The 27,059-nt window shown below is 44.1% G+C and overlaps 2 protein-coding genes across 5 annotated transcripts in view; one reads left to right on the plus strand and one right to left on the minus strand.

Annotated features, from left to right (window-relative positions):
• The window catches only part of SLC39A10 (solute carrier family 39 member 10), a 45,746-nt gene extending 30,254 nt beyond the window's left edge, over positions 1-15,492 (plus strand). For all 4 annotated transcript variants that reach the window (XM_059702609.1, XM_059702607.1, XM_059702606.1 and 1 more), the window contains exons 4-10: positions 1,802-1,971; positions 3,611-3,811; positions 8,238-8,358; positions 10,167-10,535; positions 11,758-11,838; positions 13,361-13,551; positions 14,724-15,492. In XM_059702609.1, the coding sequence (XP_059558592.1) occupies positions 1,802-1,971; positions 3,611-3,811; positions 8,238-8,358; positions 10,167-10,535; positions 11,758-11,838; positions 13,361-13,551; positions 14,724-14,882 (1,292 nt within the window). In that variant the 3' untranslated portion in view covers positions 14,883-15,492. The remainder of the gene's footprint in view (positions 1-1,801; positions 1,972-3,610; positions 3,812-8,237; positions 8,359-10,166; positions 10,536-11,757; positions 11,839-13,360; positions 13,552-14,723) is intronic.
• Positions 15,493-17,435: 1,943 nt separating this feature from the next.
• DNAH7 (dynein axonemal heavy chain 7) overlaps positions 17,436-27,059 on the minus strand; it is a 157,189-nt gene continuing 147,565 nt past the window's right edge. Inside the window, exons 62-64 of the mRNA XM_059702605.1 lie at positions 25,998-26,175; positions 23,471-23,574; positions 17,436-17,844 (exon numbers count right to left, since the gene is read on the minus strand). Of these exons, the coding sequence (XP_059558588.1) occupies positions 17,638-17,844; positions 23,471-23,574; positions 25,998-26,175 (489 nt within the window). The 3' untranslated portion in view covers positions 17,436-17,637. The remainder of the gene's footprint in view (positions 17,845-23,470; positions 23,575-25,997; positions 26,176-27,059) is intronic.

A 27,059-nucleotide genomic window follows, 5' to 3' on the forward strand; every position in this document is an offset into this window, starting at 1 on the left:
GACAGATGCTTTACTAGTAATATTGAAAATTACAGCTTATTCAATCTGAAAAGCCTTAGAGGAAATTGTACTTGCTTTGGAGACAAATACATTACTAATAGTGAATTTTGATCAGTTGTTTGCAGGTGGTTATTAGCATTGTCAGAAATGAAGATTGAATGAATGATGTCCTAGTAGATGTTGATAATTGTAGAGAGAAGGCCCTGCTAGAAATTATTTTTAATGACTGCTGTACCATTAAGAAAGGTTAACTGGTTCTATATAAGTCTCCCACAGAGGCACAGCTACCACCTCATTAACTGTTCAAAGACTGCTGTAAACCCAATATGCCATATACTGTGTACGCTAGAAATCGTTTGTTTCTCAAGATTGGCCCATTTAGTCATAGAGTTGACCCTAGCTTAATTGCCAAGGGGGTTGTGAATAGGTTGATAAGCATTTTCTGCCAATTAAAATGCTGAAACAGTGTAGAAAACTGCCATCTTGCGCATGCTTTGAACCAAGTTAATTAGAAAGTTTCCACAGATGAGCGCTTCTTTTTAAAAGAATGCATTTTCTCTCTAGATAATGAGAAAGGGAATTGGTGAATAACCAAGCTTGAAGACCTTTAGCGTTTTAAGTGGCCTAATGTGCAGAATAAGTGAAGCTTGTTTCAGACATTTAGCATTTTTTTTAACTGCAGTTGGTATCTTGGGTGCAAAGAAAGGAAACATTTGGTAGCTGTATTTAATAGTTTATGTATTCTTAGTTTGGTATACATTTTATAAAAGATGCTTCTTTAATGTGTTTTTTAAAAATTGATTTGAGAGAGAGACACCAATGTTGAGAGCGAAACATTGATTGGCTGCCTCCTACAGCCCTCCACAGGGGATCCGGCCCACAGCCTGGGCATGTGCCTTGACTGGGAATTAAACTGGTGACTCTTTGGTGCATGGGATGACACTCAACCAACGGAGCCATACCGCCAGTTTTTATTTGTCTTTATTTTATACCAAATAAATTGTGATTTAAAAAGCACAGTAATTTGGTTAGAAATCGGAAGAATTTTATTACCCAAATTGCTTTTTTCAACACCTAGGAAATTATGATAGAGTTTACTTAAGCTTAAATGCAAATATTATTATTTCTAAAAAGTAAGGTTTTTTTTGTGTGGGTTTTTTTGGTTGTTTTTTAGTTTTTTAAGTAAATTGTACAGAAAGCCAAATTGGAGGAAAGAGAGTTTGGAACGGGGTGTGGAGGAGAGATGATATCGAGGAAAGTAGAACTGAATTATCCTTGTACAAATAAGAAATGAGATACAGTAATAAGACTCTTCTGTATATTATGTGAATATATTTCCATTTGGGGCTAATATGTAGTTTCTTAAACTTTTTTTAAGAAAGATTTACAAAGGTTACAGTATATTAGGTACTTGATTTTCTCTAATGCTCCCAGGAGAGGTTTATAATCATATTCTTTAAAGAAACAGTTTTATTGCTGTCGCTCTGCCTTTAGAATTCAGTCTAGATGTTAAGAGTGACTCACAGCCTTAAGTCATTTTAAGTCCCTTTTTCTGATAAGGTGGGCCACGGAAGATACTATTTATAATTTGCTCTGAGTTTCTTAATTCCTTTTTTAGGTATTTAAGTTAGTTATACGGTTATTTATTTTGTTCTGTTTTTAAGCATAACAGTGCCAAAATAGAAAGCTTCTTAAAAAGCATAGTCTGGGTATGACTCATTTATCTTATGTTTATTCTCCTTGGGCGCTTTTTTGATGGATGTTTTTATACTAATGTTGACGGTCCATTTCTTCCCCGCAGCATGGATTTGTGGTATCATCTCTGTCACTGTCATTAGCCTGCTCTCCTTGCTCGGTGTCATCTTGGTTCCCATCATTAACCAAGGATGCTTCAAATTCCTTCTCACCTTCCTTGTTGCTCTGGCTGTCGGAACAATGAGCGGAGATGCCCTTCTTCATCTACTGCCCCATGTAAGAAATCCTTTAAAACTTAAAAAATAAAATAAAAATGAAACTATCTAAGCTAAAAGGTTCTTTCATTAGCAAGCTCTAACACAAAAATTTAGTATTTGTGCTATTTTATTTGCTTAATAGGATAAGTATTTTTTCCATTTGAGCAGTTTTAATAGCAATATTTTTTAAAATAAATTGAATCATTAGGTTTTAAAATAGCAAAAAGACTGCTAATGTCAGTTTTATGTTCACCTGTCAGAATGTATACATGTCAAGTCACTACGATGTATACTTTAAATATCTTACTATTTTATAGGCCAGTTATACCTCAGTAAAGGTAACTTTAAAAACCCCATACTTGCTCTACTGGCAGTTTTGAAAGTAAATGCTTAAAACCAAAGAGCGACAGACCTCTGTATCTGTATGCGTATGGCAGTGCGCTCCGGCACCTTTATTGGGCAGGAGTGGCAGCCCTGCCCAGTCAGTTAGCTACTGCAGGCATGTGCTCTTCACGTCCAGGCCACTTCGCCTTTTGCCCGGCCTCCTCTTGGTTTCTAACATTTGGGAACACTCTAATGATAGGACCATGAGCCCACACTCCCAGCGCCTTGATTGTACCTTTCAAGATCTGTTGTCACTTCAGAGTAGTTGATCCAGTATTATTATTTTGTGTCACATTATGAAAATAGTGGGCTCTTTCATTCCAAATGGAAATGACAGGTTTGAGTATTGTCTTATATATCCTCACCATCTGCCTTCTGGAGTGTTGGGAGACAGAATTGCATGTGTATGTTATGAATACCTCTTCTCTCTTCTGTACTGTGGTTGAGAATTCCAGATCTAGTATCTAGAACAATGCATGACATTGTCTTTTTAAGAAATTAATTAATCTTAAAATTTAATATAAATTTTTTAAAGTTTATTTATTACACGTTATTTACTTACTTTCCCCTTCATTTCCACCCTTGCTTGCCCTTTCTGACAGCCATCAGGAAAAGCAACAGTCTGTTTCAGAACTGGGCCTATAAGAACAGTTGAAGTGTGAGCAAAGTTTAACTGCTGTTTATTTTTTTCTTAAGAAGTGTTATCTAGATAAAGTTAATGCCTTTTTGAATGATCTTACCTCTTTAGAGAGGTATAGAAACTTCTGTTGACCACTACCATATGGGGGAAGAATACAAGTGTATTATTCAAGGGAAATACTTAACAGTCGTTCTCTAATGTTTAAAGTTCTCTAAGATTAATATTGTGAAATGTGTACATTTCACAATTAAACATAACTTTATTAGCACACATATATTTATTTTTGCTAAAGTGTTAAAAATAGAACATTAAGCATATATTCCAGGATATACTTCTGCATAATCAGTTTTAAAAAAAGTTAGATTACAGGGAGTCACAAGTGATCACCTATTGGTGAATTCCTTTGTTTTATTTTTACTGAATACTAGGCATTTATCTGGGTCATGGACAGAGGACCCATCACTCCCTGTTTTCTCACTGCTGATATGGCTCTCTCACTGTAGCAGGTATCTTAACTCCTCTCAGCATTTGAGTTGGTGGTCTTTGTTTTAGAGTTACCAGGAAATGTACTTTCATAGCATTTCAATAGCATTTTAATTATTTGTTTCAAATTTTTCCTTATTCTTAATACCAGTCTCAGGGTGGACATGATCACAGTCACCAACATGCACACACGCATGGGCACGGCCATGGCCATTCGCATGGACACGAGCCCAAGAAGTTTCTGGAAGAGTATGATGCTGTACTGAAAGGACTTGTTGCTCTAGGAGGCATTTACTTGTTATTTATCATTGAACACTGCCTTAGAATGTTTAAGCACTACAAACAGCAAAGAGTAAGTACTTTTTAGTTGTTTGCTTCACTTTCTGGGATGTAACTCAAAGACCATCATTTTCTGGCCATGTGTTTAATTATGGTGTTGGTGTGATTTAAGTCTCTGTTTTTTAATAGGTTATCTTCATAGTAATAAATGGCTTTGATCCTGGCCATTTTTGGTCATTACATTTATTTTGGCATTAATAATCAAGATATGGTAATCTCAGCTCATCTGTGTCACATCTTATTTAACTGAGTTTAAACAGGATGCAAAAGCTATTGGTTAGTTTATGCTTACAAAAATGCAAAAATATATAAATACAAGCAAGTTTCATCAGTCTTCTTAGGTAATTTCAAGTCTAAGTGGCTTTTATTGTCATACACTTGAATGAAAATGTTTTCAGGCAGCATACTTCTTTATCAGAAAAGTCTTACCAGTGGTAGAGCTCAGAGGTATAAGACTTTATATTCAGGAAGCTTTGTAGGAGGGAAATGAGGTAAATGAAGGCAATGGTGATTTCGCTCAAGAGCAGCAAGCCACTTGGGAGATGGTGCGAGGATTGTTGGTCACATGCCCTGCTTGTCATGAACTGTCTGTGTTTCCTGTCACATTTATGAGAATAACACAAATATCCAAAGAATTTTCTCCCCAAGAAGGTAAGTTTGGGGTTACCATTCACCATGATTATACCTCTCCCTGTTCAAGTTGATTCATGTGTGTATCTAAAGTTCTATCTTGAATATATCTCACTAACATGTTTGTGATACCAGTGCTGATTATCTTCAGTATATGATCTGTAAATCTAGAGGACATTTTTAGGAAGCTTTCCACAAAAAAGGATTAGAAAATTCTTACATTTTGTTAGTTACCTGCAAATATTCAAAAAAGGAAAAATACTTTCTTCTTCCTCAAGAACATTGGATAGTCGTGATCACCTTCTAGGATACAACTAGGATACAGTCCACACTTAGGATACAAGTTTTATGCTATTTTTATGTATATATTTTTGTTATATGTATGTGTTGTTTATAGATCTTCTTGAGACAAAATAAATAGTTTATAATAGAACTCTGCACTGGGAGGCAGGGGGAGTGATTCTAGTTCTTGCTCAGCCACAAGCTAGCTATGAAACTGTGATTCATTCATGATTTTCAGTTGCTATCGATGGGAAGTAAATCCTACTTCTTATTGTTATAACCTATTCCAAGTAGAATATATTTAGTTTTAATTGCTATATTTCAGTAGGACACCATCTTATTTATTTGCCTCCAAAAAAAAGGGTGGTCAAGATGGTGGGCCAGGGAAGAATTACCTGAGGATGGTAAAGGAACTGGGAAGGACCAACTTAGAGCAAAGGGAGAGAGAGTGCACAGCACGTGGTGTTTGCGGGTTGTGGAAGGTCGTGGATGGAAGACTAGAATGGTAGAAGGGTGCCGAGTAAGAGTGGCTGGCGGGAGTGAGTCGGCGAAGGCAATCACTGCAGACCGGTCAGAGGAGAGGTGAGGTGGGCTTGAACTGCAGTTATGGCATAAGGATTGGGGGAGAGGAGGTGGTTAAGAGAATTGTTAAAATGAAAGAATCAATAAGAAGACTTGATATTTGATTAGATGTAAGAAACACGAGAATTTAGAGTCCATCTCTGTAAATACCTAATTTAGCTCACAGTTACATATTGCAAACTATATAAAGGAGTTTTGGAATTACTATGAAGCCTGAATTTTCTTCAGTTGTGTATACCTATTAACATCGAAGCAGCAGTTGGTATTTAATCTGTCTAAATTATTAGGGACTGTATAATTTACAGAGAAGTACAAAATACACAAGTTTTCCTTTTTTATAATTTTATCTTGATCTCAGTTTGAACTTAAATTTACCGGCAAACTGAAACACATTTATTTTTGTAAAGTAAACTAATTTAGGAGAACAGAGTCCCCAAAATATGACAGCCTATTTGTAAATTTGAAATTGTGGGAGCCCTAGCTGGTTTGGCTCAGTGGATAGAGCGTTGGCCTGCGGACTGAAGGGTCCCAGGTTTGATTCCAGCCAAGGACACATGCCCAGATTGTGGGCTGCATCCCCAGTGTGGGGCATGCAGGAGGCAGCCAAGCAATGATTCCCTCTCATCTCTCCCTCCCTCTTCCTCTCTGAAATCAATAAAAATATATTTTAAAAATCGTGGGAGGTAAAAAACGGAAGGTGCTCTTGGCAGAGGAGTATTGTGTCTATAATAAGGAGGTTTTCAAGCATTTCCAGGAAAGGAATCTAGGCAGTAAGTCTGTACACGTCCTTTATGATAAACAGGACAACGCCTAATCTAAGGTGAGACACTGCTGTGCAGGCCTTTGGAAGAAAGGAGATGAGTGATACTCGAGTAGAACAGATACTTGATCGTCTGATAGAAAAGTCAGCTTTGGGAAGGGAGCGTTCAGAGCATCAGTTCAGCAACACCGGGTGATGGCTGGCTCAGGCCGGCTGAGCTTGAGGGGTGATTTGGCACGTTTTTCGGAAAGTGGACAGTCAGAGCCACAGCTGCTGTTGGCTTTTTCTCCTTCACCCTCTCTCTTCCTCTCCTGGGCTTTTACTGTTGCTGGCTCCTCCTTGCTCTTCTGTAGTGACTCGTGGCTGCTGTTCTCTCCTCTAGGATGCCTCGATATTATTATTGTTTGAACATTGTCTGTTTCTCCTGTTTCTGTTACCTATTGCTATGAAGCAGAACAACCCAAACTTAATGGCTTATAGCAACAGGGATTTGGGCAGGGCCCAGCTGAGCAGTGTTTTTGTTTTACTTGGTGTCAGCTAGAGCCACTCGCTGCTACATTCACACTCCACTGCCTGCTGGGGCAGGTGAGGTCAGGAGTGCCTCCCTCCTGGTCTGTGTGCCTGCATCTCGGTCTCCTCTCCCGCCTCCCGCCGAGTCCAGACCGAGCTTCTCCAGAGCACGTGGCCGCTTCCCCGCCAAACCGAGTGCAGCCAGGCTCTTTCAGACCAGCCCCCTCCCCCGCCCAGCCTCGCCTCTGCTGTCTGGGGAAGACACGGTAAAGGCCGGCCTGAATTCAGGCAGGGAGTGTGCTGCTGTACGTTCTGCGGGATGGAGAAGGCTGAGGCCAGGAGGGAAGACACTGATGGGGCCATCGCTGAAGACTCTGCTAGCCCGGACGGGCTTACCTCGCAGCATTAGGAGACTGACCGTTTACAGCTGTAAACTGTCTGACAGACTTGTTATTTGTCTCTTACGTTCACATGGACTAGAAGTACAACTTCAGGTTGGAAGTGTTGTTCGTGGTAGCTGCGTTGAAAAGGAGGCTATCTCTGTATATAAAAGGCTAATATGCAAAGTGTCCCCTCAGGAGTTTGATCGCTCGCTATGACATGCGCTGACCACCATGGGGTGGCGTGGAACAAAGGAAGGCCCTGCCAGCAGCTGGTTAAGGGAGGCCCTGGCTGGCAGCCAGAAGGCCCCCATCAGCCCTGATCGCCGGCCAAGCCTAGGCACCCTACCCGTGCACAAATTTTGTGCACTAGGCCTCTAGTTTAGAGATAAGTTAGGACAATTCAAACCTAAACAATAAAATACAATAATTAGAATTTATTAGTAATTGAGAACAGTTTAGATGAGAAATGAAACTTTTCTTTATCACAAAGCTTGGGTCAGTTACTTAAAGGTCATTTTTTTTTTTTTTTTTTATTCATTTTTTACAGAAAGGAAGGGAGAGAGATAGAAAGTCAGAAACATCGATGAGAGAGAAACATCGATCAGCCGCCTCCTGCACATCTCCCGTCGGGGATGTGCCCGCAACCCAGGTACATGCCCCCGACCGGAATCGAACCTGGGACCTTTCAGTCCGCAGGCCGACGCTCTATCCACTGAGCCAAACCGGTTTCGGCAAAGGTCATTTTAATACATCACCTCATTTAATCCTCATAATCTATCATTTTCATTTTACAGATGAATATTATATTTAACAAATTTAATAGTCTCAGAAGTTAATTGCAAATTTGGTATTTTAACTCAGGTTTGACTCTTCATTATGTCACAAGTAGGGAAATATGAGATTGCATTAATCACAATAAAATTCAAAGGAATAAGCATTAGTTTTTGGAATTTACTATTCCCACACATTATTAGACAAGAGAGATTACATATATTTCACATATTTCATTTGGGTTGCATATAATAATATAGTAGTGCGTATCCTTTTAACTTTGAATTAGATGAACTTGAACCTTTTATTTGAGTATTCAAAAAAAAGCACACCAGCATACAAATACAGCTAGATTTTTCATCTGGTTAGACCCCTTGATTCACTTCTAAAATTTTTTCTCACTTCTTTATCATATAATTTATGCCTAAAGTTAACACCAGTTATCCCTATAGATGTTAATAAGTGAATATTGTTGCTACTTGTGGCTGCAGATTTGATGATAATACCAGATTTTTTCCCAGGGGAAACAGAAGTGGTTTATGAAGCAGAACACAGAAGAATCGAGTATCGGAAGGAAGCTTTCAGACCACAAGATAAATAACACACCAGACGCCGACTGGCTGCAGCTCAAGCCTCTTGCAGGTAGGTCATAGTTCTGACTAACTAGAAACTTTTAAAACATCACACTTGAAATATCGCTTCTAAACTGTGTGTTGCTTGATATTTTGTGTCTTTATGGCTGCCCTAATTTTAGTTTCTAATTTAAATTTTTTTAATTGTGAGTTTGTCTTAATTGTGCTTTTGTTTAGTTTTTTGGTTTGTTTCAGCCTTATTTGATCTCAGTTTGAACTTAAACAGGACAACGCCTAATCTAAGGTGAGACACTATACCAGAAGTGGGAAAAATTAATTACATTACAGGGCAAAAACCCTACTGTACTTTACAGGAAAACAATGAAATGGACAAACAAAAAGGCTTTGTGAGTGGTAGGTTAGCATCATGTTACTTCTTGGCAAGGCAAGATCTGTGTGCCCTCGGCATGTGGAAGGAGGATCAGCCTTTGTGCTTAAAGCGGACGGATCTCTGTGCTTGAGATCTCTGCGCACCCATCCTTCTGTTCTGTTGCCTGGTAGATGTAATAGGTAGCTTACGATTTTTAGGGAAACCAAAACTTTCTTTAAAATATTTTTATTGATTTCAGAGAGGAAAGAAGAGGGAGAGAGAGTCAGAAAAATCAGTGATGAGAGAGAACCATTTGTTAGCTGCCTCCTGCACACCCACTACTGGGGACCGAGACCACAACCCTGGCATGTGTTCTTGACCGGAACCGAACCCGGGATCCTTCAGTCCACAAGCTGATGCTCTATCCACTGAGCCAAACCAAGCAGGGCGAAACCAAAACTTTTTAATCCCCCTTCCTGTTTCCCCTGAGTGTACCAGTGACTTTCTGTAGAAAAGAAGCAGCCTAGACCCCACTGTAGACTCTGCCCCAAAATAGAATTTGGGAGGTATGAGGATATTTGTCACATAAGTAACTTGAAAACTAGGTCAGAGGTCAACCTCAATTTAAAAAACAAAACCTTCATGGATAATGGGGACCATTGTAGACTTATGAACAATGATGGATACAGAAGCGGGGCTGCCTCGATCAGATTGTCAGTCTGCAGTGGGAAGGCCGGGGAGGGTTGGGGGGCAGGAGGGAGGTGGGTAGGAGATCAACCGAGGGACTTGTGTGCCTGCATATAAGCATAGCCAGTGGACATGGGACGCTGCGGGGTGGGGGAGGCTGGGGGATTGTCAAGGGCGGGGGGAAAAAAAGGACACATATGTAGTACCCTTTGTGATACTTTAAGCAATAAAAAATAAATAAATAAAATAAAAAAAACTTTAAAAAAGGTTACAAGTGAAAAAAAATAAAAAACAAAACATGTTGTCATTTATATGAATTTCTGAACTTCAGTCGAGTGATGATTTGAGTGGTATTGTCAGTTAGGTGGAGCATTGAGAGATGCAAATGATTTACACTCTGTCTTTGTCTTCTTGCATGGCAAGAGGTTACAGTGGACAAACTTGAAGGTTTGTTCTTTCTCTGAAAACTTAGGAGTTTATTTTATTACCTGTAAACGCTACAGTAACTTGCACCTTTTGGTTTTCATCAGCTGTTCATGATGCACTCCTTAAGTCCCCAGCATCTCCAACCTTGCCAGCTCCTCCTCACTGTGCCCGCCATTGCTTTCAGTTCCTCCATCACCTGGTGCACCTTTTGGTCTTGTGTGTGTTCACATGTTTTAATTTGTTTTACTTGTTTTTATATATTTATTTATTTAGTGAATTTTAAAGGACAGTCACTTAAGAAAAGTTCATTACCTGCTGTTCTGTCTGGGTTTAAATGAGCAAATATGCATTCATTTACCGTTGATAAAGCATATCCTTTGCCATTATAAATGCAGGAACGGATGACTCGGTTGTTTCTGAAGATCGCCTTAATGAAACGGAACTGACAGATTTAGAAGGCCAACAAGAATCCCCTCCCAAAAATTTCCTTTGTGTGGAAGAGGAGAAAACCCTGGGCCACTCTCGCAGTGACGGGTTCCATACCATTGATGAGCGCGCGCTCCGTGCTGCTACACCCAACCACCACGACGAGAGTAAGACTGTGCTGAGGAAACACAGTCACCAGTGGCACCACAAGCATTCTCATCATTCGCACGGCCCCTGCCACTCCGGGTCGGACCTGAAGGACACGGGAATAGCTAACATCGCCTGGATGGTGATCATGGGGGATGGCATCCACAACTTCAGCGACGGCTTAGCCATTGGTGAGTTCCAGGGAGCCGGGTTCCCGGGCGTCGTTCTCGAAGACGTCCTCCGCTATGTCGTTATTCATCTTACGAACTATAAATTATAAAAGTTAGAATGTAGAGTCTATTATACATTACTTCGGTCACTTAATTTTTCTAAAGGCTATGTTAATATTTTTGATGAGTTTAGTTGAGGACATAAAGGTAAAATTTCAGTAGGATTTTCTTTGAATATGTAAACAAATGTCCGTAATATGCTTCTTTGTGTGTGTGTGTGTGATTCATACCAGCATCTTTATTTTAAATGTGTGGACACACTTTTTAAATTTATTTTTTATTGAATTTATTGAGATAATATACTTCTTTAATAATTTTATTCAAGGCATTGTTACCATATTGAAAAAGCTACCTTAACATTGTATTTTCAAATACATTTACATTTACACATGCTCGAATGAGAAAAAATTAATTGAAATTTTGGATTTCATTTTTTTACATCTAAAAAGGTGAAGAAAAATTTTATAATGTTAAAAAATCCACTGTACCAGATTCAAATATATTATATTAGATTTTTGCTAATGTAAACTGATGCTGCCCGTTTGGGAGGACAGTAAATGGGATTAATACATGACCTTTGAGGTCCAGACTCTTAAATAATTATTCAGGAATATACTTTGGTATCTTTGAGAAAGGAGAGACTATATTATTGAGTCCACAATGGCTGCCAGTGTTTTACTAGTAGAAGCAAACACATCTTTCACTAGAATTGGATTTTACTAGTAGAATGAGATGCATTTGTACCTCTGGTCTCCGTCTTCAGGAGCGTCAGACAAATCATTCTTTGTCCCATTTGTGCTCTAGACCAGAAAACTTTGGATAGAATACTAGCCATTTATCTATAAATGAACTTATATGAGTTAAAATTGACCTTCCAACTACCGCTCAGAGATGGAAATACTGACAGCATTACTACTGCCAAGCTGTTAGGGAGTTAAAAGGCCACACAAACCACAAACTTTAATTCAATAGGGAATATTTCTTTCACTAAGTAGCTCTTTTTCTGGTTAACACCTATTGAACCTCGCTATCTGTTCAAAAACTAGAGTTTGTAAGATAAATGAGTCACTTATATATTATGACATTAGTTTAGAAAGGCCAGAGAGACTGCACTTGTCATTAAAGAGAAAGGCAAAGCCGAAGATCCATCAGCGTCACTTACTGCTTCCCTCCCTCCCCGCAGGAGCGGCTTTCAGCGCTGGGCTGACGGGAGGAATCAGCACGTCCATCGCTGTCTTCTGTCACGAGCTGCCACATGAGTTAGGTAATAGGACCTTTAAACTTCTGCCTCGCTTCATCAGTCTCAGGCTGCTTCAGTGTTTAATGCATCCAAATGTCATAAGTGTCAAAGCATAAAGAGTGGCTGATGGCAAAGTAGAGTGTCATCATTTTCTTATTGTATAACTTTTGCTTAAAATTATACACATCTATCGTCTCATTTTGTGATATCTCACCCCCTGCTGAGTGAAATCATCCTGTGAGCAGAGTTGGTGGGAGAATTATTGAAAATGTGGCCAGGAAATTCGTAGAGGAAGAAGTTAACCCTTTGAGTGCCAACCAATGTCCTAGGAACAATGCTAAAATTGCCAAGGCATTTTTGCTGATTTTACAGCAGTTTAGGAAAAAAATTATAAATTGCAAGTAAATGAAGTTACATATTCAAAAACTTAAGGAAACCTTTACTACATTTGTTTTCAGCGTTGGCATGCATTGTTTGCTGATTGTGTTATAAAATACTAGTAGGAAAAGAACTGCAGGAGGAGCGCAGTCGTGGAGCTCTTTCTGTACAGGAAGCTGAGAAAGGGAGGCCAGAGGACATGGCACACCGGGGAGAGGAGGAGGGAAAAGCCGAGGTGCCTCCAGGTCTCACCGGGAGCATGGCGTGCTCAGGATCAGTGAAGAGATGGGGGAGATAACATTAGATGGAAAACCCGAGAATCGCAATTTTGAAGCCATTGGTAGATGCTAATCTTCTTAGGTGTATTATCTTAATTTCCCCTGGTGATGTTGCAGGTATGTGGTTTGCAGCAGTTTCTTGGAATGTGGAAAAACAATGGCTTGCACTAATTTCTTTGTTAACTTCATTAACAGATCATGCATTTTCAGTCATGTACGATCCCTTCTTAAGAGAAACAAGCCCCAGAATTCTACATATTACTTTGCATATATTAAGTGTTCAACAATTACATGAATGTTTGTATATTTAGTAACTAAAAAAACTTGATTATAGTTAGTAAAATTATTAATTTTGACTTTTTAGCTCCAAGACATTTCTTACAGAATTTTGCTCCTCTCTCTAAGCCAGTGATTTTCAACCTTTTTCATCTCATGGCACACATAAGCTAACTACTAAAATACTGTGGCACACCAGAAAAAACATTTTGTTTTGGTTGATGTGACCAAAAACATAGTTGCAATTTTGATTCATTCACACAAACCCCCTCATGCTCTGCCTGTATAGTCACACCCCTTCTCACCCCTGCTCCCTGGTGGCCATGGAATGTTCTCCATCACTGTAGTTTTATCTTTTTTAGACTGTCATATAAATAGATTCATATATAATCTGTCATACTGTCTTTCAGCATCATGCCTTTGAGATTCACTCACGTTTTTGCGTGTTACAAAGGTTTAATTTCATGAGTAAAAAATAAATTCTCATATTAAGATTCCCATTACTAAAGGTACTCTTTTTAGGTCATTCTTCATTTGTCTTTTATGGATGTTTTCCTAAATATGTGTGTAATTTCTTGTGGTTTTAGAACTCCCCCATTCTGTCTTCCCTGCAGGTGACTTTGCAGTCCTCCTGAAAGCAGGCATGACTGTGAAGCAGGCGATTGTGTACAACCTCCTCTCGGCCATGATGGCTTACATCGGCATGTTCATCGGCACCGCCGTGGGGCAGTACGCCAACAACATCACCCTCTGGATCTTCGCCGTCACTGCCGGCATGTTCCTCTATGTGGCCTTGGTGGACATGGTGAGGGGTTTTCCGTTTCTGTTGTTCCACTCAACCTGTAAATAGAACACGACTTCGAAAAGTGAGAGAAATCTTTGGATATGGTTTGAAAGACTAATTCTTCAAGACATACAACCCATTTTAAAGACATGTGATAGCCTCAATAATCTGTAAGGGAAAGATGTTTAAGTAGGAACGTTCTTTCTTTGCAAACCAGTTGAGATGTTGAAGGTTTTTGATCAAAGGTCAAAGTTACTCTTCAAAGTAATCAGTAGTATCTAGAGATATAATTACAGGATTATCATACTACTTTGAAGGCTGGGTAATATGGGGATGGAGGTGTTTTATGCTTAAGAAAATGGCAAACAAGAAAGAAAGACTGTACCTCTGAGGTAAGCCAGTCCTCTGCAGAAAATTATATTCCAAGGAATTTACGTTTGTGTGAGCTTTAGCCCTGAGGGCGCCACCTGCCACCTGCCACCTGTCACCTCTGCTCTACTGCTCTCTCTCATTCAGGCCACCATCACCTTCTCATTTTAGCTGTTCTTTCTGCTCTTGCCCCTGCCTCGTCCACAGCACTCTCTACCAGCACACCAGCTACGTGATCTTTATCAGGGACCCTTCAACAGTTAGACCAGGGGTCCTCAAACTTTTTAAACGGGGGGCCAGTTCACTGTCCCTCAGACCGTTGGAGGGCCGGACTATAGTTTAAAAAAAAACTATGAACAAATTCCTGTGCACACTGCACATACCTTATTTTGAAGTAAAAAACCAAAACGGGAACAATGCAGTATTTGTATTTGCATGTGGCCCGCGGGCCGTAGTGTGAGGACCCCTGGGTTAGACCATGCCGCTGGTGTGCGTCCATCCTTTCCCGCGGTTTCCGTCTGATTCTGTGTAAGAGCGCGGAAGTTCTTGCTGGGACCTTCAAGGCGCTCCATCCTCCTGCGCATTTCCATTCCCTCCCCGCCTCCACCCCACCTCCCCCACCCCCAGGAAACACATGCTGCCTCTTGCCAGTCACTCAGAGTTTGATGAAAATGCGTTAGTTATTAGCATTGTGTTCAATAAAATCACTGTTTTATCTGTAGCTATGCTTTAGTCATTAGTGTTCTTAGGTAGGAAAATGTAAAAAAAAAAATATTTGAGCAGATTATTTACAGAATTTTTGGTAAATATCTGTTTTGTCTCAGCTGCCGGAAATGTTGCATGGTGACGGTGACAACGAAGAACATGGCTTTTGCCCCGTGGGGCAGTTCGTGCTGCAGAACTTGGGGCTGCTGTTCGGATTTGCCATCATGCTGGTGATCGCCCTCTATGAAGACAAAATTGTGTTTGACTTCCAGTTCTGACCATTCCGGCGACCACTGTTGATTACAGGAAGGCTCCCGTGCAGCTTGGCACCTGTCCTCGTACTGTGTGTGCGTTGCTCCAGGAGAGGTCACTGGCTTGCACCGCTTACACGTTCCGAGATTTGAGCTGACTCGAGACTGGTGCTCTGTACTGTTCTCCCTGTGCAGAGGGGCCTTTTTAAAGTATGTAAAGCTTGTGATAGAGAAAGGAGAAAATGGGACTCCATGAAACAACGTTGGTGTAGGGTTAAGACTTCCACAAAATAATCATATAAAACACTAAAGTAGTCTCTTTATTAGTAGAAACTTCTGTGGCTATGCAGAAATAGAAATTGAACCAAAAAAAAAAAAATCACTTAAACTTTAAAATATTTTAAATGGACTTTGAACAGACTTTTCTTTGTGCTAAAAATGACTTGTAGTGTCCTTTAATTCAGCTACATACATACATGTGGTAACAGGGATCAACTGACTCAGATTGCATACGTAGATTCTAGGGCCCAGAGGAGAGCTCAGGCCACAGTAGGGTGTGGATTTAGCATTGGGAAAAGTCCTTATTCTTGAATCTAGAGTTACTATTTTTGTATATATTTACATAGTGTTTAAACTCCCAGCCTAAACTACTGAAATGTGTGATTGTATGTTTGTGTGAGCTTCAGTTTAATGGAAGATTCATAATGGTTCTCTGTATTATTAATTATTATACTTGGTATTTGGGTGTTTTTGTTTTGTTTTTTAATTTTGGGGGGTTTTTTTGGGGGGAAGAGGGGTGGGTTAGGAGGTCGGAGCATGTGGTAAAATGTTTTTTATTATTAAAATTGTAATCCTCTAGAAAATTTCAGAGAAGTGAAGAATCCAAACATGGTCTAAATATTCAGTTTGCCTACTTTAACAGTACTAACTAGTTATTTGGGAAGTTTAAGTTCTAAATGTACATATCGCTTTACCAGATGGCATTGGGACCATGCTGTCGCCGACAGTAAATCCAAATGTACCATGTCCATAGTCCGTACATGGAGTGTTAAAGGAACAAAACAAAAATCGGTTATGAGGGTAATCCCCAGGGATACTGTGGCTATCATAGTGCCATGTGACTTAGAAGATATATTTAAATAACTCAGCTGAAGTCACTTGATCGTTTTGTGCCAAGATGTGCTGTTGGTGCCTGACAGGGACCAGTCTCTTGTAGGTGCCTGTTCTCCTGCCGTGCAGTGTGGTCGACCTGTGAGAGTGCGAGCCGTGTCTTCGGAATGCTGACCTAATAATCTGTAGCACAGCCAGATGCATGGTGCCACCCTGTGCCACCTGGTCCTCATTTATTCCAGTTCAGCTGACTTAACTCTGGGCAGGCAGCTTTCTTTTCATCTGCTTGGCTCTGCATGTAGCGGCTCTGAAACTCTTACTGTTCAAATACTGAAGAGCCAAACTCTTTCCGTTCCATAGAGCACTGTCACTCGGTCCTCCTCCTCCCCCCAGTTTCTTTCCTCCTGAACTGTTGTTGTTACAACAGACACCAAAACTGAGAGCAGCGCAGGCGCCCGGTGTCAGCGGAGCTGCCGGGGCTCCTTTCGGCTGCCAGCGAGGAGCGGTGGTTTCCTCCTGGATGCCTGAGTGTGCAGGGACTTCTGGCCTCCCCGGCCTCTGGTAGCGAGTAGGAGTTTTCTACATGGATTATTTTCAGCAGTGGGCACTGAATTAGGGCAGTCCTCAGCTCATTGCTTGGCCCTTCAAGCAACTGAGCTAAAAGGTGCTGATATTTTACTTAGTACTGCCAAGTTCAAGTGATTCAAGTACCTTGCTTTCTGAACCACGCCAAGTTTATAGTTCATTGCTGGGTTTCTGTACCCAGGCAGCTTCTGCACTCCAGCACTGTTAGATCTGCTTATCTCAAAAACGTTTACGGAGAGCAGCAGCTGCCATATGCTCCCGACTGAAACGCCCGATGAAGTTTTATATTCTCTCAAACACGGTGTTATCTTTATTTGCTAGATCTTTTTAACCTTTGAGGAGAGCTGGAACCGTGGCTGCTAGTATTTTGTTAGGGTTCCACCAGTGTTTAGTTTTCATTCTGATGCACAATTTCAAGTCTTACAGACAATCTGAATTCCACTACATTTCTGTTTGGCTCCAACATTCCATTGAGCGTGGCCAGTCTGCTCTAAGGCGTTTGTTGGCGGTCACTGCTGTTGCCCGTACGATGCTGTCACCGTGTGACATCCGTATGAAATCCGGTGTGTCTCGCATTGCATCCCATCAGCTGTGATGATGCTTAGAAGAACTCTAGTAACTAGTGCAGTGTGAAGTTTCCCGTTAACCATGAGTCAGGGGCTTAAATGTGATGATGGTCCTGCAAGGTGATACTTGCTAAAATATCTGAACTTTTTGTTGTTGTTGTTGTTGTTATAACAATCATTTTTTTTTTAAATTTATAAAGCTGAAATGATCCAATGCTGTTTTTTTTCATGGTCAACAGTAGTGTGTCATTTTATGTACGTTCCTAATGCCTGTGGAACTCCCAAAATAAAGACATTAAAAAAGAGCAAAATGCCAGCATGCTGTCTTTAGTCTAATCTTTATTCGAGGACATTTCCTTACGCCCAAGATGAATCATCGTAAACAAAGTCTGCATTTGCACATTAACAAGCTTATAATTAAGTGTAACTTTAGACAGATTGACACTAACTAGATTGTGTAAAAAGGAAAATATACTTCTACTCGATCATGCAAGGAGAGGGGCAGGGCCGGGCGTCTCCAGCTAGGCGTTGAGCTGGCACAGCAGGGCCACGCCCCGCCCGATCCAGTGCTCCTTCGGGTGGTCGGAGGGCAGCGTCATGGCGATGACGAAGTTGGTGGAGTGGCCGGTGGTGGACAGCGTCCCCCTCCGCTCGCTGGTCTTGTACAGCGGTGCCACGTAGCTGGGCCGTTTGGGGATGTCTGTCCTCCGACAGGGCTTCAGCCACATCTGGAAGGAAGGGCGGACACCTGAGTCACGGCCGTTGGATTTGAACAGATGCACAGTATTGTCAGAGGGGAGTTAGCTATGTCTGCAAACTTCTGTGGCCCAAATAGTTTCGTTGGCAGCGCTGCCAGGGTCCAGCATTGCCTTAGAGCCCCCAGAACTATTCAGAACCAGTTCAGAACCTACGTGAGAAAAAATCCGTAGTCATTTTCACCTCCGCTGTCTGTCGAAAAGCACGCTCACTGTGCCTCACCTCTCCACCGTACTTACCTGGGGAGGACTTGGTGCTTCCACACAAGTCCGGACTCAGAGTCCTGCTGCCTTATCAATGAAGGCCAATCCCAAGATATTCGGGGGGGATTCTTATCAGCGACGGTGGAACCAGGTCACTTCCCCATTTTAGGTAATTATCTTTATTATTTTTAATCCTCACATGAGGACATGTTTTTTGGTGTGTTGTTTTTTAAATTGATTTTAGAGAGAGAAACACCAATCGGTTGCCTCCCTCATGCACCCTGACCAGGGATCAACCTCCCAACCTGGGCATGTGGCCTGGCAGGGAATCGAACCCAGAACCCTGTGGTGCCCAGGACGGCGCTCCCACCCACTGAACCGCAGGGCGCAGGTGGGTGTTTTAAAGTCACTAGCATGTATATCATGCAGATGGAACACACCCACGTTACCCTGAGAGCCAGCCAAGTTCCTAGAATGTGAGCGTTGTTGAACCTCACCAACCTCAAAAGCAGGACCGGGGGCAAGTTGACCCCTGAATGGGGATACAGAGCCAACTGATCATAAAGTTGAAGGTTTTAGAATTTATTTGAATTCATTTCTCTGTGGGAGTAATAGCAGCCATCCTCTGAGGGGATAAGGCATGACCCCGTTATCCCGAGTTCTCAGGTTCCTGGGGTCAAAATACAAGTTGTAGGAAGGAGCTAATCAGGATGCTAGTCTTTCCCCCACGTAACTGGAACCCAGATTCTTACGAGGGAGACTCACAGAACAGTGTTTCAGACCCCGTTAAGTATAAGGACTTACGGCACTCCAGTTGGATGTGTTTCATTTCAACCAAGAGTGGATTTTCTTTTTTTGTGTTTTTTTTTGTTGTTGTTAATCCTCCCCTGAGGATATTTTCCCATTGATCTTTTAAGGAGAGTGGGAAAGACAGAGAGAAACATCAATGTGAGAGAAACAAATCAATTGGTTGCCTTCTGCATGCACCCAGACCAGGGCCCGGGCCGGGGAGGAGCCTGCAACCAAAGTACGTGCCCTTGACAGGAATCGAACCCGGGACTCTTCGGTCCACGGGCCGACGCTCTATCCACTCAGCCAAACCAGCCAGGGCAAGAGTGGATTTTCTTAATGAGAATTTGTCTCACTCAGAAACTTCCTATTTGGGAGAATCACCCACTTAGAAATTCCTTCTCCTAGTCCAGTGATGGCGAACCTATGACACGCGTGTCAGAGGTGACACGCGAACTCATTTTTTTGTTTGATTTTTCTTTGTTAAATGGCATTTAAATATATAAAATAAATATCAAAAATAGAAGTCTTTGTTTTACTATGGTTGCAAAGATCAAAAAATTTCTATATGTGACACGGCACCAGAGTTAAGGGTTTTTCAAAATGCTGACACGCCGAGCTCAAAAGGTTCGCCATTGCTGTGACCTAGTCACTGAAACTACAGCGGGGCCTTGACTTACGGGTTTAATTCGTTCGGAGACCGAGCTCGTTAAGGAGCTCGTTAACTCAAATTACTCTGTCAGCTCAATGCAAAAAATCAGCCGAGAGACAGCTGGTATCTCAAAAAACTCGTTAGTCGGGTCGTAAGTCAAAGCCCCACTGAACTTCAGCGTTTCCGTGTGAAAGGGTAAAAAATCCGACACCAATCAGCTCCTGACACTGCACACCTGCCCTGCGACGTTCAGCTCGGTCTCCCTCTGGAACTGGCTCTGCCCACAGTGCCCTCGTGTGTGTGGCAGGTCTCCTGCTGCTGGCTGCCAGCTGGTCCCTCTCCACTTGTCAGCTGCAGGAAGGGTTGCTGCCTGTCTGGGCTGGTCCCAGTTTCCCAGGAGCAATTCCTGCGAATCCACAGCCTCTGTTTTAGCGCCATCTCAGGCCCTCCAGTTGTGTGAAAGTCTAGCCATTTTCCCTGATGCAGTGACAGATGGTAACTCAGTATTTACATGGTTTAGTCTGTCCGTGCTGAATGGGTGCCTAGAAAACATACTTTACGTGGGTGCGTTTCAGATAGTAATCTTTTAATCTGTAAATTTCACATTTCTAGGTCAGGGTTATATAAGAAAAAAATTACACAATAAGACATGTGCGTGCGTATGTAGATCCATACATGCAGTTGATCCTCACCACTCCTGGGTTCTGTCCTTGCACGCTCGCCGAGCACGAACATGTGTTCGTCATCCTGACATCAGCACCTGCCTCTTCCTGGCCCTGTGCACACAGGCGCAGAGCAGCCAGCAATGTGGGGCCCCAGGCGAGCACCTTCCAGCCAACTGCAACTACTTAAGCCAGTCGTTCTCAACCTTCCTAATGCCGAGACCCTTTAATACATGTTGTGCTGACCCCCAACCATAAAATTATTTCCGTTGCTACTTCATCACTGTAATTTTGTTCCTGTTATGAATCGTCGTGTAAATATCTGATCTGCAGGATGTATTTTCATTGTTACAATTTGAACAGAATGAAAGCATAGTGATTAACCACAAAAACAATATGTAATTATATATGTGTTTTCCGATGGTCTTAGGCGACCCCTGTGAAAGGGTCGTTCGACCCCCAAAGGGGTCGCGACCCACAGGTTGAGAACCACTGACTTAAGCGTTTCCACGTGAAAGAAGGAAAAATCCGATACCAATCAACTCCTGACACTGCACACCTGCCCTTGTGACTGCCAGTTCAGGTCTCATTCTGGAACTGGCTCGGCCCACGGTGTCTCTGTCTGACTTTTGTTTCATCTCTCATAACCACGTATCCTTTCGATGGTTTACTTAATGACCAGCTTTAGACATTTTTGTGGATCTTTGTAGTTGTTAGTGGCGATTTTTCTGTTTAAAAGGACCCCCAAGTGTCACTCTGCAGGGCTGTCTGGTGTTCCTATGTGCACACAGGCTGTGGCTGTGGCGTGCCTTATGGGAAAAGTCCTGTCAGCTCCGTTCAGGCACAAGCTACAGCACTCGTGTTTGTGAGTTCAGTGGTCATGGGTCTACAATATTATCAAATACTAGAGGCCCGGTGCATGTAATTCCTACACAGGCAGGATCCCTAAGCCTGGCTGGTGACCAGGGCTGATCAGGGCCTTCCTGCTGCTGGCCGGGGCTGTCCTTCCCTGACTGCTGGCTGCTGGCTGCTGGCTGCCAGCTGCAGGCTGGAGCCTCCCTTCATTCAGCACCGCCCCCTGGTGGTGGGCACATGTCATAGCGAGTGACCGAACTCCCAGTCTCCTGAGGGGACAATTTGCATATTAGGCTTTTATATAGATACTAGAGGCCCGGTGCACAAAAATTTGTGCACTCAGGGGAGTGGGGGGGGGAAGGTCCCTCAGCCCGGTCTGTGTCCTCTCACAGTCTGGGACCCCTCGGGGGATGACCATCTGCTGGCTGAGGCCTGCTCCCCAGGGGATTGGGCCTAAGCTGGCAATCAGACATCCCTCTGGCAGGCCGGCAGCCATCAGGGGATGTCCACTTGCCAGCGGGGAGCAGACCTAAGCTGCAGTCGGACATCCTTTGTGCTGCTGAGGAGGTAGGGGAGGCTCTCACCACCACCGCTGTACTGGCAGCCATCAGCCTGGCTTGTGGCTGAGCAGAGATCCCCCCTGTGAGAGTGCACTAACCACCAGGGGGAAGCTCCTGCATTGAGCATCTACCCCCTTGTAGTCAGTGTGTGTCATAGTGACCAGTCATTCCCAGTCCTTCTGCTGTTAGGGTCAGTTTACATATTACCCTTTTACTATATAGGATAGAGGCCTGGTGCATGGGTGGGGGCCAGCTGGTTTGCCCTGAATGGTGTCCCAGATCAGGGTGGGGGTCCTGCTGGGGTGCCTGGCCAGCCTGGGTGAGGGGCTGATGGCTGTTTTCAGGCTGCCCATACCCCCTTTAGGGTGGGGGTCCCCACTGGGGTGCCTGGCCAGCCTGGATGAGGGGCTGATGGCTGTTTTCAGGCTGTCCACTCTCCCTTCAGGGTGGGGGTCCCCACTGGGATGCCTGGCCAGCCTGGATGAGAGGCTGAGGGCTGTTTTCAGGCGGGCCAAGCCTGCAACTGAAGCTCCCAGTCTGTCCTTTTTTTCTTTTTTCTTTTTTATTCTGGGATTTATTTACCTTCTGTAATTGAAACTTTGTTGCGGCTCCAGCTCTGAGGCCGGCTGGCTGAAAGCAGGTATCTGGGGTTTGTTTAGCTTCTATAATTGCAACATTGTTGCTTAGAGTGAAGCTCAGAGCCGGGCCGCGGCAGGAGGGGAACCTTGGCTTCCTCCATCACTGGAGCAAGCCAGCCTCCTGTTCGCTTCAGCTGCCTGGCTGCCGGCCGCCATCTTTGTTGGCAGTTAATTTGCATATTGCCCTGATTAGCCAATGGGAAGCGTAGCGAGGTATGGTTAATTACCATGTTTGTCTATTATTAGATAGGACTAGAGGCCCGGTGCACAAAATTCGTGCGGGTGGGGGGGGGGGAGATCTCTCAGCCCAGCCTGCAACCTCTCCAATCTGGGTCACCTCAAGGAATGTCCGACTGCCCATTTAGGCCCGATCCCCGATTGCAGTTGGACATCCCTCTCGCAATCCAGGACTGCTGGCTCCCAACCGCTCACCTGCCTGCCTGCCTGATTGCCCCTAACTGCTTCTGCTTGCCAGTCTGATCACCCCCTAACCACTCCCCTGCCAGCCTGATTGATGGCTAACTGCTCCCCTGCTGGCCCAATTACCCCCAACTGCCCTCCCCAGAATGCCTTGTCCCCCCCAACTGCCCTCCCCTGCAGGCCTTGTCCTTCCCAACTGCTCTCCCCTGCTGGCCTGGTCACCCCTAACTGCTCTCCCCTGCTGGCCTGGTCACCCCTAACTGCTCTACCCTGCAGGCCTGGTTGCCCCCAACTGCCCTCCCCTGAAGGCCTTGTCCCTCCCAACAGCCCTCCCCTGCAGTCCTGGTCCCCCCCAACTGCCCTCCCCTGCTGGCCATCTGTGATGGCCATCTTTGACCACATGGGGGTGGCCATCTTGTGTGTTGGAGTGATGGTCAATTTGCATATTACCTCTTTATTATATAGGCTAGAAAGTGCCTTTAGACAGAAACACAAATAAAACAAGGTTATGTATTGATCAGTTAGCATTTCTCCTGGGAGCAGTGGTTCAGTGTCCACTAATTCAATGTTGGCAGCAACACCAAAGGGTCACTAGTTCGATTCCTGGTCAGACCACATGCCCGGGTTTCAGGTTTGATCCCCAGTTGGGGCGCATGTGGGAGGTAGCCAATCAATGTTTCTCTCCCTCCCTTCCTCTCTAAAATTCAATTAAAAAAAACTTTATGAAACATGATTATCCTGAAAATGAGTTGACTGTGTGTGTGCGTGCACGTGTGTATAAAATACCCCCCCACGTATATACCCTTGGAAAATACTAACCACAGGCACTATATCATAAAGAATTTTGGGATGTGATTCTGCAAGTTTCTTTATCTTTCTATTCCAGGAAGCTCCATCCAAAAATAATCCATAAATTAAGACACCTAAATATAAAAGAAGCAGGTGTTAATACAACACTTTAAATATGCAGACAGAGTTCTGAATCTGAAATTCCTACCATGAAGACTATGCAGGTTGTCCCAGGTCAGCAGCCAAAGCTCGTGCTAACACAAAATGCAACATTCTCAGTGCTTGGCTTTCACGTCCGTATTTTGAGAATATCTACAATTTTCCTAGGCAGTTAATTCCATGGTATAATTAAACATGGGAGACAACAGAGCAAAGCAGTTTAAATTTACCTGTGTGAACACAATCAGATTTGTATATTGAATGGACCCGTGTCAGCGGCCAGGAAATCTGCAGGTTACTCAGTGCTGTCGTCGGGACCCAGTGGCTTCAGGGTATGCGCACCCATGCCCTCCGCAGATCCCTCGCATCCGGAGAGTTCACTTTCTCGTCCCTTTTAGAGCCGATCTCATGCCAAGGACAGAGGATGAGCGCCCCAGAACAGAACGCGGCCCACTCGCAGCTGACGAGTGCACGTTCGGACTCTGGGGAACCCCGTGGCCGCCTCTCTCTCTCTCTCTCTCTCTCTCTCTCTCTCTCTCTCTCTCTCTCCCCCCATTAGTGTGGAGCCTCCTGCCCTGCAGGAAGGGGCTGCACTGCAGACGTGAGTGGCAACACCAACAGGACCACAGCCAAGCACTGCGGAGCTCATGCCTGGGCTTTTGTTCCTGAGGTGCTGGTGACCTGGGGCAATTCCTTCAACTTCAGACCAGTTTTGTCATCTGGAAAAGAGCTGGGGGCATTTGTAAGACAATGATGCCTGCTTTGTCTGCCTCCTGGAGTTGTTAGAGTCAAATCAGCCAATTGGGTGCCAGCCTGTGTGAAGTAGCATATAAAACCCACTCCGGCCAGCCAGGGTCTCAGGGGTTGAGTATGAACCAGGAGGTCACGGTTCGATTCCCCATCAGGTCCCAGGCCGGGGTTGTGGGCTCCACCCCAGTGTGGGGCCTGCAGGAGGCAGCCGATCAATGATTCCCTCTCATCATTGAGAGAAGGATAAGCTAGCCAAGAGCATGAACGTGTCCAGAGAGAAAAGGAAAGTCAGGAGAGGTGATGTCTTGGAGGCAAAGGGAGATGGATGCCTCCAGAAAGAGGAAGTTGTCAATTAGTAAAAATTGCTACGAAGTTTAGATGAAAACAGAAGAGCATTCATGGATTTGTCAACATGGAAGTCATTAGTAACTCTGAAAAGAATAGCATCAGATGATTGGAGAGGCTGAAAGGTAAACAGGAAATAAGAATTGAGAATCTGGAGATGGCATGAAAAGATAGTTCTTTTGACAAATTTGCTATAAAGGGGAGCAGAGACATGGGACCATAGCGAAGGGCATGTGAGTATTAAAATAACTGTAATTCTTTGTTGATTTTTAAAAATATTTTTATTGATCTCAGTGTGGAAGGGAGAGGGAGAGAGAGATAGAAACATCAATGAGGAGAGAGAATCATTGATCAGCTGCCTCCTGCACGCCTCACACTGGGGATCGAGGCTGCAACCTGGGCATGTGCCCTGATGGGGAATCAACCGTGACTTCCTGGTGCACAGGTTGATGCCACACTGGCTGGGCTTTCTGTCTTTTAAGAAGAGAGATTCTAGAGCACGCTGCATGCTGATAGGAATTACCCAGTAGTGAGAAGGATGCTATTGATTTTAGAAAAAGAGGGCACAATTGGAGGAGCAAAAACCCTTGAAAGGAGGGAAAAATACACCCTGGACCACCCATGGGATCTGGACTATCAGAGGGTGCAGATGTGGACAGAGTAATAGAGGTGGTGCTGCCAAAAGCTCTCTTCTCTCGGCCTCTTATTCTTTCAGTGAGGGGTGAGGTGCGAAGTGGGAGCAGAGGGAAGGACGAGCAAGGCACGGCGTTTGTTTTGTGAGGGGGAAAGCAACTTCCCAGGAAGTGCTAGTAGGACTGCGTCACAGTGTTACAAACTCCCTTGCGATTCGTGACAGTCGATGTACAGTAAAATCACTGGGCACAGCGCGTGACTGTCCCCCGCTGTGTGATCACATACCCGTTTGCTAGCGGCTCCCATGGGGTATAGCTTGGTTGCGGGTCAAGATCCTGTCTACAGCGTCCACTGTTGACCTGCCCGTGTCTAACAGAGCGAGCCAGCGAGGAAGGAGGTGGAGCTGCCTCGGACGCGTGGGTGACGGATTTGCTGATTACTTTCTCCCTACGTTTTCTTGGAAATAATCTCAAACTTAGGGCATTTTGCAAGGATAAAACAGCACACAGGACGTACACTCTATTCGGGTTCCTTGTATCTCCATTTGCTTTATCACAGTCTCTCTCCCCCCATAATGGTTTTTCTCAGTCACTTCATTACATGCGTGATGATTAAAAGGTTTAACCGCGGGGCCTGGAGAGAAGCCAGCTCGCGCCGCCACCGCACTTACCGTCTTCCGGAGGGACCTTGTAGTCTTTGTCCTCCAGCACTTCGTAGTCAAACCCGAGGAGGTCGATGGGGATGGTGTACTTCCGGGCGAAGTTCTGCTGGGCGCCCGTCAGGAAGGCTTGTGTGAAGAAGAAGCCGGAGAGCCAGAAGGACGGGGGCGGGCCCACCTCGTACCATTGCTAGGGGTCAAAGCACAGGGCCCGGCCACGTTCAAACTGCCCCTGGGCGCTCCCTCCGTTATCTTTTAGGTAAACTAATACCCGAGGGATATAAAGCCGTTCTCTGAAGGTTTTAAAAGTAAGTAGCAGCTTCTGTGTTTTGTGCTGGCTTCCGTTTTACACCCACCGGACCAGCTCGGGTACCACCACGTGCGGGATGCAGATGTCAGTGTCCGTTGTATCACTACCGAGTGCAGTGATGGCGAACCTGTGAGACCTCTGACATGCGAGCTCATTTTTTTGGTTGATTTTTCTTTGTTAAATGGCGTTTAAATATATAAAATAAATATCAAAAATAGAAGTCTTTGTTTTACTCTGGTTGCAAAGATCAAAAAATTTCTCTATGTGACACGGCACCAGAGTTAAGTTAGGGTTTTTCAAAACGCTGGCACGCCGAGCTCAGAAGGTTCGCCATCGCTGGGCCAGTGGCTCCTTCCGAGGCGCTCCGCGCAGCAGTGAACACAGCACACGCGCTGCACGGGCATCGCGTCACCCAGCGGAGCAGCAGAGGTCATGCCTACCCAGCTGGGCCGGCGGTCATGTCTTTCCGCCTTTTCTCTCTCTCTGGTCATGGGAGCCAGCACACCATTCCTTTGGGAGTTTTCCCACCTCCTTTACCAAAACACAAGGAAATCCAGCCGGCAGGAACACTGTCAGACAGGCGTTCCCAGCAGAAACAGGGAGGGAGAGCTTGGCGTCTTCACAAATTAAGACACCGGATAGTCTGGCCTGCAGTGCAAGAAGCGAGATGCACGGTGACTGTAACTAAATGCGGAATTACAGAGGCATCTCTCCCTGTGAGAGTCCGAGGCAGGGCCCTCATCTCTCCAGAACAGCCTCCCTTC

This window comes from Myotis daubentonii, chromosome 7 (assembly GCF_963259705.1).
Source record: "Myotis daubentonii chromosome 7, mMyoDau2.1, whole genome shotgun sequence".
Lineage (NCBI taxonomy): Eukaryota > Metazoa > Chordata > Mammalia > Chiroptera > Vespertilionidae > Myotis > Myotis daubentonii.